The sequence below is a fragment of the Falco naumanni genome, chromosome 9, assembly GCF_017639655.2.
Source record: "Falco naumanni isolate bFalNau1 chromosome 9, bFalNau1.pat, whole genome shotgun sequence".
NCBI lineage: Eukaryota > Metazoa > Chordata > Aves > Falconiformes > Falconidae > Falco > Falco naumanni.
The window spans coordinates 24,105,571-24,121,068 of record NC_054062.1 but is presented as its reverse complement, the minus strand read 5'-3'; the positions used below and the strand labels follow the sequence as shown (position 1 = coordinate 24,121,068).

Genomic DNA, 15,498 nt, shown 5'->3' with positions numbered 1-15,498 from the left:
CGAATAATCCCTTCTCAGAGAGAATTACTTTTCTGGTGAATACTGGGGAATAAATGCAGCTTTAAAAAGCAATAACTTGTTAAACAGACACACACACACGAGCAGACCCCATTAAAGTCATTTGATGTGAGCCAGGGAAAAGTGTCTCTAAATCACATAATTATTTTAAAAGATGAAGACACATTTGCTTAAACTGGTTCAAATCACCTTTGGGGAGGGAGGAGGGAAGGTTTGTGTCTGCACCATTAAGTGCTCTGATTTCCTGCAGCTCACCCCAGACTCTTGTTTTAATAGCATTAAACATATGAATATGTGGTAATAAAATACAGGTGGTTTCCTTGAGCTTTATTGACTTCCTATGCCACAAAGAGAAAATCATTGCTTCCTTGTTTATCTGGTTTAGCATTTCTTGGGTTTATATTTCTTCTCTTTTGATGAATGCAGGCAGCTGCTTGGCTGTACTAGAGAGCTGCTGCAGCCGCCTGCTCCGACCAAAGCACACCCCTCCGTGCTTAAAGGAGTCCCAGCGGTTTCACCCCAGTACTTACTGCACCCCATGAGCCAGGAGTCAGGGATTTGTGGCCAGGACACAGATGGAGCCAGACCCCTTGCTCCATGCCTGGCTGGAACTCGGGGATGCGCAGGGGTCTCAGCTTTGTGTCCCCTGCGTGGCTGCGATCCCCGAGCAGCGGTCCTGCGCCCACCCACAGCTGCCATCCCGGCGCTGTCCAGCCCACCCACCCATCACACAAAGCATCAGAGATGGGACATCCCATGGAAAGTCTCACTTCTAAATCCCGGCGGGGAATGCTGAGTCCAGGGGAATCCATCCCCTGCGTGTCTCAGGGCTGGCTTTCCCCGAGACCCTTCGGGGAACACGTTGTGGCCCGAAGGACACACCCAGCGCTGGGCTTGGTCGCCCTTCTCCCAGCCTGAGTCCCCTCCCCACGGCTGGCCTGGGGCTCGGCACCCCCACGTAGCTGGGGCGAGGGACGCCGTGCCGCCCGTACTGGGGGGGGCCGCGGGGGACGGTGCCGGGCGCTCTCTGGCCGCGAGGTGGCGCTCGCTGCCCGCCGCTGGCAGCCGCTCCCCCGGCACAGCGGCGGGCGCGCCCCGGTCCTGCCGGTCTCACCCAGCCGCGGGTGGTCGCACCTGGCGGGGGAGGTGGCCACCGGGACACCGTGTCACTCCAGCTTGTGTGCAGCGTCCTGCGGCTCAGGCCAGCTCTGCAGGCCACGGTGCACCAGGTTCACCTGTGGAGGGGTGGTGCCACATGTGCTGGGGGTACCTATAGCCTTGGCCCCTGTTTGTCTTAAGGCACTTGGGTGAGGGGTTACGTTGCCCTAGACCCCATCTTTTGAGGGAAAGCAGACAGCCAAGTGCCCCTCTCTCCATCCACTGCAGAGAGGCCTGAGGTCCCCTGGCTCCCATCCAGAAAACATCCCTAGGCACTTAAAGGCAAACAAGGGAGGATGTGTGCTGGGACTGAAATGGGAAGGGAGGCTGCATGAGGAAGGAAAGAAGGATGGTGGGGTCAGAGCCGTGCAAGGCAGCACCTGTAGCCCTGCTAGGGAATACTCACCCGTCCCCACTACACCATCTCTTGTATGGGAGGTCTTCACCCCTCATCCCACCAAGGCCAGTTTGGGCTGAGCCATCAGCCACAGTTTCCTCTGGGAAGGACTGGAGTCAGGACCTAACTCCTGATCCCACTTGTTGGCAGGGGTGAGAAACAGGCTCCCAAAACGCAGGAGATGTTCAGCAACAGGACACCGTCCCTCACTGCTCACCTCCCTTGGCAGCACCTGCAGCCACAAGCTCTCTCAGGAAACCCTTTCTGCCGTATGACCTTACAGGTGTGTCTGCCTGGCCCTGGGCTCTCCCTGCCATAGCTGCCGTGTGTTTCCTCAGGGGCTGGCACACACACGTGCACCCTGGGGTCCCAGTGCAGGCTCTGCGCTCCCTCACCCAACTGCTACAAGTCCTGCTTCTGCCCATGGTACGTGGTACAGCTCTGCTCAAGGCTGTATGTACCCCCAGATCCTCAAAGGACCAGGACTGGAGGGAGACTGCATGAGAAATGTTGTGGGTCCACCAATAGATTCCTCTTGCCTTGCTCCCTGGAGAGGACACTCCACTCTGCATCCCACCTTCTGCCTCTGGACACAGTGGTATGAGCCACGGCCAAGGCAGGTTTCAAACCTGTCATAACAACTGATAAGGTTTCAACATTTGTTTCACTCCATCCTGAAATGAAAGCCAGATCTCTCCAAGCATTTCCGTGAGGACGGGGGGCAGTGGGGAGTGCCGTCTCCACAGATCCCTCACTTGCCTCTGCGAGTGGTCGTGTCGGTGGGCGGGATGCCCAGAACACATCTCTGTGGTTGTGGGGTCCCTCCAATGGCAGGAGAGCACAGCCTGGCAGTGGCAGAAACCCAACAGTGTTGCAAATACATATAAAACTTCCCGGAGCTTAATCCTGGAAGGAGGGCAGTGCCCTGGGTACGGCCCAGCAGCTACTGCCATGCTCCACACCCGTGTCACCAGGGGATGCAGTAGCCGGGACATGCATTTCAGCAGCATTCTCATGATGTGACATCTCCAGACCCTGTGAGCCCCTCCAGCACGTGCCACCTGCAGCAGGGCCAGACAAGCCAGGTATAGACCCTGCTGGGGGGCAGCCCTCCTCTGCCCAGCCCAGGCTCCCACTGGACCAGGACCCCAAATCCCAGATGCCCCTCATTGCTCGCCCCCATACCCCACAGGTCTGCAGAGACTTCGTGCCTTTTCTCTGCAGTTTTCAAAAGAGCATTCTTCTGGTACATCATGGCTCCCAGGGACCTGCTGGCATTTGTCCTCTTGTCCTCCAGCCTGGCCTCAGAGGACCCTCTCTTCTCCCCCACGCTCTCAGGGCTCTCCTGTGAAAACAGCCAGATCAGCTGCGGAGGCTTTTACCCCTGGAGATCGAGAGCTGTGCAGAGGCCTGGCCACAACTCAATGCACTTGTGCTCACTTGCTCATGATGCCCCCGAGCAAGCCTCTTCCCCACCGCTGCCTCCTTTTTCCCCTTTGCCACTTTCCATGGGGAGATCTTGGGGTCAAGCCCTGCCTCTCAGCACATTTAGGGCCAATAAACCAGATAGCCCAGGTTTGGTCTTACTCCCACTGACCACCAGCATCGCAAACCAAGTGCTTTCTAGATGAAAGCCCAGAGAGGAAGAGTCTCACCAGACCTGACGTGCTCAAAAGCCAGGCATCAGCAACAGCAGGTATCAATCGCAAAACAAAGCAACTTTCCAAAAAATTCCTCTTGCTGAGACAGGAAAGCCCCTGGAAAACAGAGCTTTTCTCCATGTTTTCATCTATCCCCATCTTTGTACTCCTTCCCAACTGTAGTTAAAAACAGTATGTATTGATTGATATTTTTTAATCGCTGCTTTGTTATTTTTAGGCGGCTGCAGTCTAGGAAAGACAGACAGTTAACCGCAGCTCTCAGACCAGCGGGTTTACATTCTTTGCAGGCAACGACAAAACGAGTTCTCTCAAGCCTGGCTCCTTCCTCCTTAAAAACTGGAGCAGGGACTCCCCATCTATTTCTGCTCATTTTATTTTTGCTTCAGAAGCAGCAAGGCAAAAGGCAGCTGAGCTGAAGGTAAGTGCTGAATTTCCAGCCCCAAGGAAGCGCAAGGCAGGGGTTTGCAGCTCTCTGCAAAGGGGATCCGCACAGCTTCGGCGTGCTGGAGGTTGGTGTGTAATTTGGAGTTACACAGCTAAAAGCTGCCAGAGTCAGCCCTGTGCTTACCACAGCTAGCTGCAAAAAAAAAAAAAAAAACAAAAAAGGAAGCCAGAAATTAATTTCTAGACTTGGAAAATCAAGATTTTTTCATTGCCTTCAGAAAAAAAATTATCTCTTTCAGTACACTTTTAAGTTTGATTTGAATAAGCCTATAGAATCTATTTTCAACTACCAAAACAACAAGGAGTTTCTTTCTATTCGGTGGAAGGGAATAGGGGCAAAGAACCTCTGTCCTAATCTTGGACAAGCACTGACACACCAGGCAAATTTCCTACTGTAATGAAGGCAAAAATAATGATAACAATAATTTAAAAAAAATAAATATCAAAGTCCTGGCTAGCTTCAGAAATAAAAGATATACAAAACCAGAGACAATTTGGTTTGACTGCAGCAGAAGCTTGTGATAATGTATAGCTTTGCATACTTTTCTTCTTCCCTTAATATTGTTTTTTTTTAAAAAAAAAATTTAAATCTAGTTTTTCTTCACAAATTAAGACCTTTTAATTTAGAAACTTTCCACCCAGGATATTTTGATAATTCCAAATCTTATTTCACAAATGTTTTTCAAGTAAGCGGCCGTCAAAGCTCACTGTTGCACAAAGAAATCAGTGTCACTCAGCCAGTCTGCTTCTGGCAGGGGGGGAAAAAAAAAAAAGATTAATTCAAAAAGTTCCAGCTGTCCCAGAAGCCCAGACAGGGCTGGCTTTTTCCTGTAACCAAAACAGTTTTCAGCAAAGCCATTTCCAGTTTTTTCAGTAAATGGGCTTGTGTTTTGTACCCCATCTCGCCCACGGCAGCGAGGAGGGGGCTGCCCTCCGCGGCGCTGGGCTCCCGCTGGCGCCGTGCTGAGGCAGCAGCCCCAGGTTTAAGCTTCATTTTTGATGGGTTGGTTACTTAGGAGCACATCCAAAAATACTGATCTACAGCCTTGGTGAGGGAAGGAAAATGATCCTATATATGGGTGTTAGTGGGGTCGTAGCCTCCTTTTATTATCAATTATACAAACCATATTCAACGACACATATGCTCACCTAGGTCTTCCTCCAGTAAGTGCTGCATACAGGTGACTCTCGCAGATGCTGCTGCAGGAAAAATGGAATTAAGCACACAACGAATGCCCTGTAGATGAGATAACACAGCCCAAGAAAAGCTGCATGGGATCTTTACAAGTACTTACCAGAAATTGGGGCATGCAAGTACTGCAAGGGGCCAAATGGACTGGCCTGTGCCCAGGAAACAGGCAGGAGGCTCCAGCAAAGACCCTTCAGTCTTTCCGTGGGCCCATCCCTCTGCAGAGATAAACCAACTGATCTTCGTTTGGATGAGTCACGTGCTTAACTAATTGGCTAAATGGGGGCCAGACCTCTGGTTCCTCCTGCCCACATAGTTTGCTGAGCTGGGACCAAACCCAGACAACCGCAGCCTGTCCAGCTGGGCTTTGTCTCTTCCAGCTCCACACAGATGTTCAATACTCCGCTTGCTTATGCAAAGATGGTGCTTTTTCTCCCCCCCAGATTTTGCCCTCAAATTCTCAGCACATCCATAGCCAACCCAACATGATTGATAGCTTTTGATCCCTGGTGGCAATAGAGGTGTGCAAGCCCACGGCACGCTCTGGCGATGCCCGTGTGCCCTTCGTGCCCGCTTTCCCGTGCCAGCCCATGTTCATTCTACTTTGGTCTATATTTCCTAAATACAGGCGAACAGTGGAAAAACATTTCTTCCTAAGTCCCATTTCACATTTGGGATTCGCTACAATTTGAGATAGAGGGAAGGGGGAAATGACTTTCAAGGCATCTTAATGCAGTTTTATTCCTGTTCCTAAATAGGTATAATATGAAAAATTAAATCAGCCTTCAACGTGGCATGGATGGCCCCAGGATATGGCTGAGGTGATGTCAGTCTACAAAACATATCGTTATGTGTCATTATTTCATGTCATTGCTTACTGATTTAATTCCATCATATTTCAGGCAACTTTTATTGTCCAGATACAGATCATCATATTAATAACTGGAAGCACATATGCAGATATCAAGAACATCTCCTGCCACTAAGCCAATTTTTAAAATGAATCCAAGAGAAATATTTTAAGGTAAACCCCTTCTAGAAGCAAATTTTTCCAGGGACAAAAAAGACCAGAAGAGTATTTTTCTGGTTCCAATGTTACATTGTTATTATATTGTTGTTTATATCAATTTTTCTTTTTTTTTCTTTTTGCCTTTTTTTTTTTTTTAACAGGAAAGATTGATAAGAAAAGGAGGAAGCCAAGAGTTTCAAGAACAAGGTGTAGCTAAATATTGTATCTAAACACATACCCTCGAATGTGCATTATCATACATTCAACTTCACCAGGGAACATTTTGGAGTATGAACTGAATAATGTGGATATTATAAAATAGCTGTCTTGGAATTAAATTTTACAATATTGATGTGTCATAATAATAAAATAGAAAACACTTTTAATATCAGCAGTGAGCTCTATCATCCTTTTTTATTATTATTTTGTGGTTGGTGCTTTTTCCTACGCAGAAACCTTGAAAACAAAAATATACACTGCAACAAACTGTAAACCATTAAAGATTTGTACACAGCAATACCTCCTGAAGGAGGGAGCCCTAACCTCAGCATTATCTTTGTAGCCAAAGTTGGGCACATATTAAGTAATTAGCTTAACCGACACCTAAAAAACTGACCGTAGTACAAAACAATTCAAATACAAGACGTGTGAAATGTATCTTGGAAAAAAATACAAGGTGTTTTATTTTAGCAGTTTTTGAGGGGTAATCAAGTGTCTTTTAAAGATGTCTCCAAAAGTGCATGTTCTCCGTGTTTACTTCTTTTCCTGTGTTTTATCGGTTTTTTTTTTTTCTTTTTTCATTTCTTGTCTCTATCGCTGCAAATATTTCTCTGTGTTCACTTATGCGTTGGACTGCAGGATGGGAAAATCTTGCAGCAACATAAATTTTCAGCCCAGTCCTGCAGTAATAGATTTTGATCCCTGGCAGCGTTGCGGGTGATAGAGGTGTGCACAACCACGGTGTGTGCACAACCATCCTGCAGTAATCGATTTTGGATAAAGCAACCTATTCATACGCTCCCTTAACAAGCTCCCCAGCATGCTGCACCCAGAGAACCTGTCTTCCAGGAGCGCTATCAACCGCCAGGTATCAAAGGCTTGAGGAATATTGTCTCACAAATCCCACAGGCAGCCTCGACCCCCTCAGGGGGTCCCTGTCAGGGGCTTGTGGCTGGCCACTCTCTTCAGCCCTCTCCTCCAACATCCTTTACCCAGTAATCCCCAGTGCTGGAAGGAAACGCCAGGCTGAAGTCAGCCCAGCTTCCCTGACCATAAGCCTGGGAGTGTCCCCCTAGGAAACCAACAGGAGTTTTCCCACCAGTTTGATTTTCCTCTGAGAAAGGCTTGCCTAGCCGGGGACAATGTCCTCAAGTAAGGCTGAGCGCGAATGAAAAACATGGTGCCTAGAATAATTCCCTGCAAGGTTATCTCTAAAATGTACTCTTGCTTATTTTTTTACATTCAGATCCCCCTTTCCATACAAACTTTCAGACGTTAATATCTCTAGACATCCCCCCTCAGCCCAGACGAGACCCTGCTCCAATCTCTTATTCAAGAAATTATTTAACATGAGCTTAAGGCTGAGCCCCTGTGCAATTCCTCCTACCCTCAGTGAGCTCCCCAGAAGGGCTTCAATTAAAGCAGGTGATAAATGCACTGCTGGGTTGAACCCTAAAAATGTTTACAGGATCAGGTATTAAAATACAGAACATTACCCCTGGAGCTTCCAAAGCCAAGTGAACCTGAGCAAGTCAAATGGAAATGCTAAATCTATTTTCACTTTAAAAAAATAGCAGAGGCTTCAGAAGTAGTTGTGATATAGTCTCCTCTCGGGGAACTAATAGACAGGGAAGAGCAAGGCTTTAAATGATTTATTCAGTACCCTGGAGATTTTTTTTCTTTTTATTTTCCTTTTCGTTTCCACATAAATTACACAAGCACTTTATAAAATGAATACACATAAAATGCCTTATAAGTGCATAACTTAAAAAACCCAAATGAACGAATGCCTTTAAAAATCTCACTGAAAATAGGTTTTCTGATTGCTTGTTTGTACTTGCTGCTTTAAATTGGCAGTGCTGTTTTAGATTATAAGTAACTGAAAAATATATACTGTATATATATATCTATATATTCCTGGCATTTGCTATAAGAAGTGCTTTGTTTAATTGTGTCTCATTCCCTTGGTACAATTGAAGAATCAACTAAGTTAAACAGTTGAGAGTGAAATTGATTTTTTGCTGTCAGGAATTGCCTTCTAAAGGGAAACAGGTAAAATAAAACATTGGACAATATTTTGCAAATGATATGGAAATAATCCATGGAAAGAAACTGCATTACCCCCACAAACTGCCACCAAGGTCTTCTCATTATTAAAATACACGCTGATGGGCACGGAGTCTGTGGCAGCCGGGGACAGTTTGGGCTCTTCATACAATTGAGATATCATATTTACCATCCTCAGGAGTCTGTCAGATCCTTCTCTTATTCCCCCCTTGCAAGAAAAAATTAATGAAAAAGGGGAGGAGAGACGGCGAGGTGAGATCTGAAGGGTTCCCATCTGGCGCAAGCAGAAATTGCTGCTGTTTCCTCCATTTGTTGCATCCCCGAATGTCTCCTGCGCGGACAACCCAAGGAGGCTCACAGCAGGGATGTGATTTCCAGGGAGCCTCCTCCTTTTGTTTCAAGCCATCAATCCAAAGTATACACATATATATATATATATATATATAAACGCTTTATATATATACATATACGGATATATAAGGGTAACCCCAGGCTTTGCACTGCTGCCAGCATAATCCGAAGGAAGTTTTCTCTCCCTGAGCTGGGCAAACGCTGGCAGCCGTGTCTGTCAGGGCTGGGCTTTTGTCTGGCAGCACGTCAGCAGTCAGCAACTTCATGGTCGGCGCTGGAGACTTTCAAGAGAACAAAAGGGTTGGGGGGAGGCGAGACACCACCGCTGCTCCAGCAACCCCACAGGCAGGGAGAGTTTTTGGGGTGGTTTCCCTTCCATTCAGTCCTCGTGGGGGGTTTCCCCAGCTGGACGTGTGGGATGCACATGTGGCTGGAGGACCATGGGGTGCCAGCCTTCCCCGGGGAGAAACAGGGATGTCTTGTGGCCCCCCGGGGACAGCCCCACCGGCAGAAGGTGCACGTGCCGCCGGCGGGTGCCAGCCTTATTCGCAAGCAGAGGCGACGGTGGTGACACTGGTGATCTTGGTGGAGTCGTCAGACCAAGGCTGGAGGTTCTGGAGGGCGAAGAGAGAGGAGTTGTGGACGCAGATGGGGTCGGCTTGGATGGGCTGGTTGATGGTTTTTTGGAAGGCCTCCTGCTGCAGCTGCATGAGGATGCGGTTCGCTTGCTGCCGCTCAGCCTCCCGCTCCTCTGCTGTCTGCCTCCTAGGAGAGAGGGAGCGGTTAGGGGGGCCGGGGGGGGGGGCAAAGGAGGGGTATCTCTGGAGAGAATAGGTTGTGCTGGGTGCTCAGGGCTGGGGCAGTGTAGGAGAGGGTGCCTAGCCACAATGTGGTTCCACATCCCCTGCACAAAGTGCCAATAAATCCCATATACTGAGGCTGTATATCTTACTGGCCCCATCAAAAATTGCTCCAATCAAGGAGACCCAGGAGCAGTCTGTGGGGAAAATCTAAGCAGAGCCAAAACACCCAAAGAGGCACACAACAGGGCTGCGAAAGGTGCAATCCCCTGCAAACGTGCTCTGTGACCAGCAGCTAAAGCCGAGTGCACAATGTCCCAGCGAGGAACACAGGGCAGGAGCGAGGTGAGACTAAACCGACTGGCAGTGCCACGTGGTTGGGAGGTGGGCAACATCATCCTGCGCACCCCCTTCCCAGCACCCAGGTCTGCCATCTCCTCTGCTGGGCTGTGGCAGTCAGCTGCCAAGAGGCTGCATGAAGGCAACAACATACCCATGGCAGGCGGGACAAAAATCAGCAAAACATCAGCTAAACACTAAAACCACATTTTTAGCAGTGAGAAGAATCAAAGCTCTGAATAAACCATCCGGGCAGGGTGAAGGAGGATATTTTGAAGAACAGGTTGGACATACACTTGTCTGGAATGGCACTAGCAGAGCTGATCCTGCCAAGGGGGGGGACGACTAGGGGGCCTGCAGGCACCCTTTCCAGCGCTGGTAGGGTCTCAGCTCTGGGCTGCCTGGGAGGAGGGGATGGGATAGGTAGAAATGGCCTGAATATAAATCCACAATGAAAATCCCACACACCCCTTGCTTGGATGGTGGGTCAGTCTAGAGGCTGCAGCCTGCAGTGACCTCTGCTTTTACTGGTGAACATCACCTGGCACCTCCAATGACACTGCCGGGAAAACCTGGGAGCAGCTCACAGTGCCAGTTCCAGGGTGACTGCCAAAGCACACCCTCCCTCCCTTACACTCCCGGGCCCGGCTGACACTCCCCCAGCAGCTTCAGTGGATCAGTGACAGGGGAAACAGCAGCTTTTTAATGTAGCAACTTGGGGGTGTGGGATGTCTCATCTTCTTGGGCTGTGAGGATTGGAAGTGGCAGCTCCAAGCTCCATGATGACATCTCAGAGCACAGGGCAGAGGGACCCTGGCTCCCCACCGGGAAGCGGACGAGGTCTGGATGGGTGATGGGCCTCCAGGGCACCCGACCCTCCAGGTGTGCAGCCAGGGTTCCCACCTGTCCTGGGCAGGTAGCTCGGGGCTCAGTCCCTGCTCTAATCGCTGTGTCAACATTTCACGTCAGACATCCCGGGAAGAGGGGTGTCGGAGCAGCACCCGCCCTCCCCACGCAGCCGGGAGCGGCTCCCTCTCTGCCTCGATGAATATTTAATGACTCCCTGCACAATGAAGAGATGCTCCAGGAGGAGGGAGGGAGCCCCACATCCAGGGCAGTCAGGAGCGCAATGGCTGTGATCACCCGGCTCCCAAATATCTTCCTGCTCCAGCCAGCTGGCACCTTCATGCATTCATGCCTGGCTGGGATTTGCAGGTTCAAATCTGCCTGGAAGGAACTAAACCTTGATGCCCATGTCCCAAGCAAGAGCCCAGATTTGGGGAGGGGATCATACAGCCACCTCACTCCAGCAGAAACGCTCAGGCAAGGGGCAGAGGCAAGACTGTCCCCCTGCTAGCCTGCATTTATAAGCAGTTAAATCCATCAGAGGGCTTAAAGCAACACTCCTTCTCTCAGATACTCCCTGCTGCCTAGTTCAGACTGTGCCTGCAAGCAGCTCCTTCCAGCACCCAGTGCTCCAGGGTGCTCAGAGCCCACCAGCCTGTGCAGGGGCCCAGGGCGGTGAGCTGGGTGTGCTGTCAGCCAGGGGCACCCACCTCTCCATCGCAACACCCAGCAGGCAGGGATGCAAACAAGCCAAGCTTACAAGTTTGTCTCTCCGGCTCAAGCCAGTGGGGATTCTCCCATGCCTAATACTACGACTGAGGTCAGGCTGCAGCCTTTCCCTTCGGCAGAATCAGGATTTTGTTTCTCTTTACCCAGCTATTTTTTATGAAACATATGAATAGGTTTGTATCCTCTGCCAAAGGGGGTTGAACTTAGCCAACAGACGCAAGGAGTACTGACAGATGGATTTGCCTCACTTCCTTAGGAAACCAGGTTAGAAGACATAGCTGACCCCGTTGTGCAGGCCAGGGCAGGACTGTTCCTCCTGCAGGACTCTGCTCCTGGCCAACAGAGATCAATCCAGCTAGAGACTTCCTGGCGCTTGGGGAGCTGCTCTACCATGGGGTTTTTAGGGAAGGGCATGCTGAGGGTGGCGATTGACCCACACCCTTGGTTTCAAGTTCCTTGTCCCCCATTTCTTACCCAACCCCAGCATCTCCAGGCAACCGCTGTCCCATTCACCCTCGGGAAGACTCTGGGGAAGCCCGTGTCCCCTTGCCTTGAAGCTCCTGCCTGCCTGTGCACCCTTTCCCCTGACCTGCCAGCGGAGCTGCCCCTTGCCCAGCTCCCCCCCGGCCCCTCGAAGGGTGCCTGCCCCCAGCCCGGGGCAGGGCAGGGGATGTTCCCTGGACCGGGGAGCCTCCCCCGGGGACACCCCGGGAAGCTGCAGCCTGGGAGGGGCAGGGTCACGGTGTCGGAGCCTGCGAGGCTCCGTGTGAGCCCGGTCTCCTCTTCCTCTCCTGCCCGGCTCTACCGACACGCCCGGCAGGAGAACACAAAGCCGGCACTTTGGCAAAGCGGTGCCGAAGGCCCGCGGGGGTGGAAATCTTGGCGTTACGCGGAGCCCGACATCCCGGCAGCCCGGGCGCGGGATCCGGCCCCAGTCGCACTCCCACGCCGCGGTGCGGCCCTGCCCCGGCGCCGGAGGGTCCCGCTGCCCCCCGGCCGCCACCCTCCGCACCCCGAGCGCCAGCCCCCCTGGGGCCCGCAGCCGCCCCGGAGGCCCCGACGGGCCGGGCCGGGGGCTCCCGCACGCTGCCGCCGGGGAGCGAGGCGCTGGAGCTGTTGCACCCACCAGTGACAACGACTGCACACACCACACATCAGCCCCGCGCACACAGCACACACAGACCACAGTGCACATGTGTATGCACACACGCATTCACGCACACCTGCTTGCACGCAGACCCGATGCGCTCACCCCGCATACACATGGAATGCACACTGCTGCACGCACAGTGCACACACATCCATATGCAGCTGTCCAGTTTGCATGCACACCCCCACGCACACTCAGGCACAAGCACCCACACATACACCCCCCTGCGCACATGGCCTTCACACAAAGGCATTCACACACACTGTGCAGAGTTACACATGCATGCCCTGCTTGCACAGGCATATGCAGGTGTACACACACTCATACAGACCGCATGCATGCACACGCACAGGCATGTGCACACACGGCCTACACACACCACACGCATATTCGTATCCACAGCCGCTGCATGCACACACACTGCTCTGTGTGCACACACGCATTTGCACGCATGTGTACACACACATTCACATTCACACACACGTGTGACTCACCCATATGTGCACTCACAGGGCTCACACCCCCACACCACAGAGCCGGTGGCTGCCAGGCCTGCTGCCCCAGCACCTGCCCCCCGGGTCCGCCGAGCCCCCCAGTCCCTCACCTCCATTTGGTGCGCCGGTTCTGGAACCAGGTCTTCACCTGGGCGTCCGTCATCTTGAGGGCCTTGGCCAGGGCAGCGCGCTCAGCCGAGGCCAGGTACTTCTGCCGGTGGAAGCGCTTCTCCAGCTCGCAGATCTGCAGTCGGGTGAAGGAGGTGCGCGGCTTCTTCTTCTTGGGGGGTGTGCGGTTCTGGTAGGGGTGACCTATACGGCGTGTTACAGTGAAGGGTGAGAGGGCCACTGGGGGGGACACGGGAGGAGGGGGGATGAGAGGCAAAGAAGCAAGCAGCAACACATCAGCAGAGGGGCTCCGGCTCCCGGGCGATGGGCTTGGGGACCCCCCCCGCGGCCAAGCCGCCGCTTCCCCGCCGGCACCCGCGCACGGGCTGCAAAAACGCGGCGGCGGCGGCTCCTTCCCCGGGCGCTGCAGCCCCACGCCGGCCCCGCTCGCCTTAGGCAGCGGGGAAGGCGGCCGCTGGCCCGGCGAGGTGCCCGGCGGCGGGGCCAGCAGCTGCAGCCGGTCCTGGCGCCGGGACTCCGTTTAATTTCGTTCGGGCGCGGCGGTAACCCCGCTGTCCTCGGCCCCGGCGTTTCGTAGGCGGGAAATAACTTCCCGGGCTGGAAACAGGAGCTGCGATTCGTTGTGTGTTTGGGTTTTTTTTTTTTAATATTTTGGGGTTTTCTTTCCCCTACCCATGAAAAAATAATTGGGGAAAACTCCTGGCCAGGCCAGGAAAGGGGTAAGTGAAACTCAGCCCGGTGCCTGCCAGGAGAACGGCCCGTTTGCCCGCCCGCCGCTGTGCCCGAGCCCAGCGCCACCGGGTCCAAATTAAACGTGAACTTCCAAAAATCGGGCCTCGGCTTCTGCCCCCGGGAAGAGGAGCTGGTGCGGGCGCTGCTGGAGCGGGGCTGATTTTTTTCCCCGTCTCCATTTCGTTGCTTTTCTTGTTACTGTTTTTATTTTCGTTGTTCGAGTTTTTGCTTTGTTAGCGCCGAAAGACGAGCCCAGATACACCTGGAAACGGCGGCGGGTCCAGGAAGAAGCTCCAGCCCGCGCCCGGCTCTGCTGGGGGCTGTAAAATGTCCCTTTTTTTGGGGGGGGAAGGCTGAAACGAAACCCGCAGCCGGGGAAAACCATTCCGGTTACAGTGCGCACGGGAAAGCGGCCAGCAACGGGCCGGCCTTCCCGGGCGAGCTCGGGCCGAGGCCGCCGGGCTCCCCTCCCGCCGGTCCGGGCTGTGCCCCCGAAATAACCCGCTGTTCGGAAGGAAACTTTCCCCGGCTGCTGGATCCAGCGGCGGGGAGCGGGCAGCGGCGCCCAGGGCTTGCGGGAGGTGTGTGGAGTTTGCCATCCCGCTTCCTGCCTGCCCGCCTTTCCCAAGCCGGATCCCGGGGTGGGGGGGAAGAAAAAAAAGAAAACACCACCACAAGAAAAACCCACAAAACCCCCCAAAAAAGCCAAACCAACAACAAGAAAGCCCCCGGAAACCAAAACAAAAAAAACCCAAACCAACAGACTCAGGGGGGACTGAATGCGCCTGATTTTCCACCCCTTCTTGCTTCTGGCCTCCTCCAAGATCGACTTCCCAGGGCGATCCGGGCCGCTTTCTCCACCCGGGGCCGGATCCTGCTTTCCCCGGCGGGCGCCGGCTGCCGCGCCAAGGCCGAGCGGCGGGGAATGGAGCGGGGCAGCAGGAGAAGGGAGGGAAGGGGGGTCCCGGTGGCCCGACTCACCTGTGAATCTGTCTTTTGTGTACCGCCTGTTGCTCTCCATCCAGGGAAAGGTGAGCCCCGTGAGACTGTTCATGCCGTTCACCGCCGGCACGGCGGCGGAGAGGGGCTGGTGCACGCCGCCGGCCACCGGGCGATGGGCCGGGACGCGGATCACCCCCCCCGGCCGAGCTCAAGGTGTTGCCGTTCATGCTCACCGCCATGTTCACGTTGTAGGAGCCGGGCAGGCCGCCCATGCTGCAGGAGGTACCGGTGTAGGCGCCGGCCGCGCCGCCGCTCGCCCCGTAGCCACCCGTGACCGTATTGTAGGCGCTGCCCACGATGCAGCCCAGCCCGTAATCCGCCGAGTCCTGCAGCCGCGGGTGCGACACCATGCAGCTGCCCGGCTCCGACGTGTTGAGGATCTGGTCGATGCCGAAGCTGATGGGCTCGGCTTGGCCTTGGTGCAGGTGGTGAGCACCGAGGTGCTCCATGCCGCCGCCAGGGAGCCGCCGCCCGGCCCCGGCAGGGGAGCCGCGCACAACGCCCCGGGGCACCGGGGCCGGACCCGCTCTCCGGGCAGGGCAGCAGAGCCCCGCACCGCCCCGCAGCACGGCAGCGGCACGCAACGGGGCCGCGCACAGCCGGGACGCGCCGGCTACGCGCTGGGTCCCATGGCACGGCAGCCGCGCAGCCCGGGACACGCCAGCAGAGCCGCGCACAGCCGGGACGCGGCAGCTACGCGCTCAGCCCCAGGACCCAACACCAGAGCCATGCACAGCCCTGGCACAGGAGCTGAGCCACCCCGC

The 15,498-nt window shown here is 53.8% G+C and overlaps 1 protein-coding gene across 1 annotated transcript; it reads right to left on the bottom strand.

The window, feature by feature from the left end:
- Nucleotides 1–9,055: 9,055 nt before the first annotated feature.
- TLX1 (T cell leukemia homeobox 1) lies at nucleotides 9,056–15,183 on the bottom strand. The gene is given in 4 exon segments (XM_040607546.1): nucleotides 9,056–9,278; nucleotides 12,982–13,183; nucleotides 14,714–14,871; nucleotides 14,873–15,183. Coding segments are annotated over 4 exon segments (894 nt in total).
- Nucleotides 15,184–15,498: the final 315 nt, after the last annotated feature.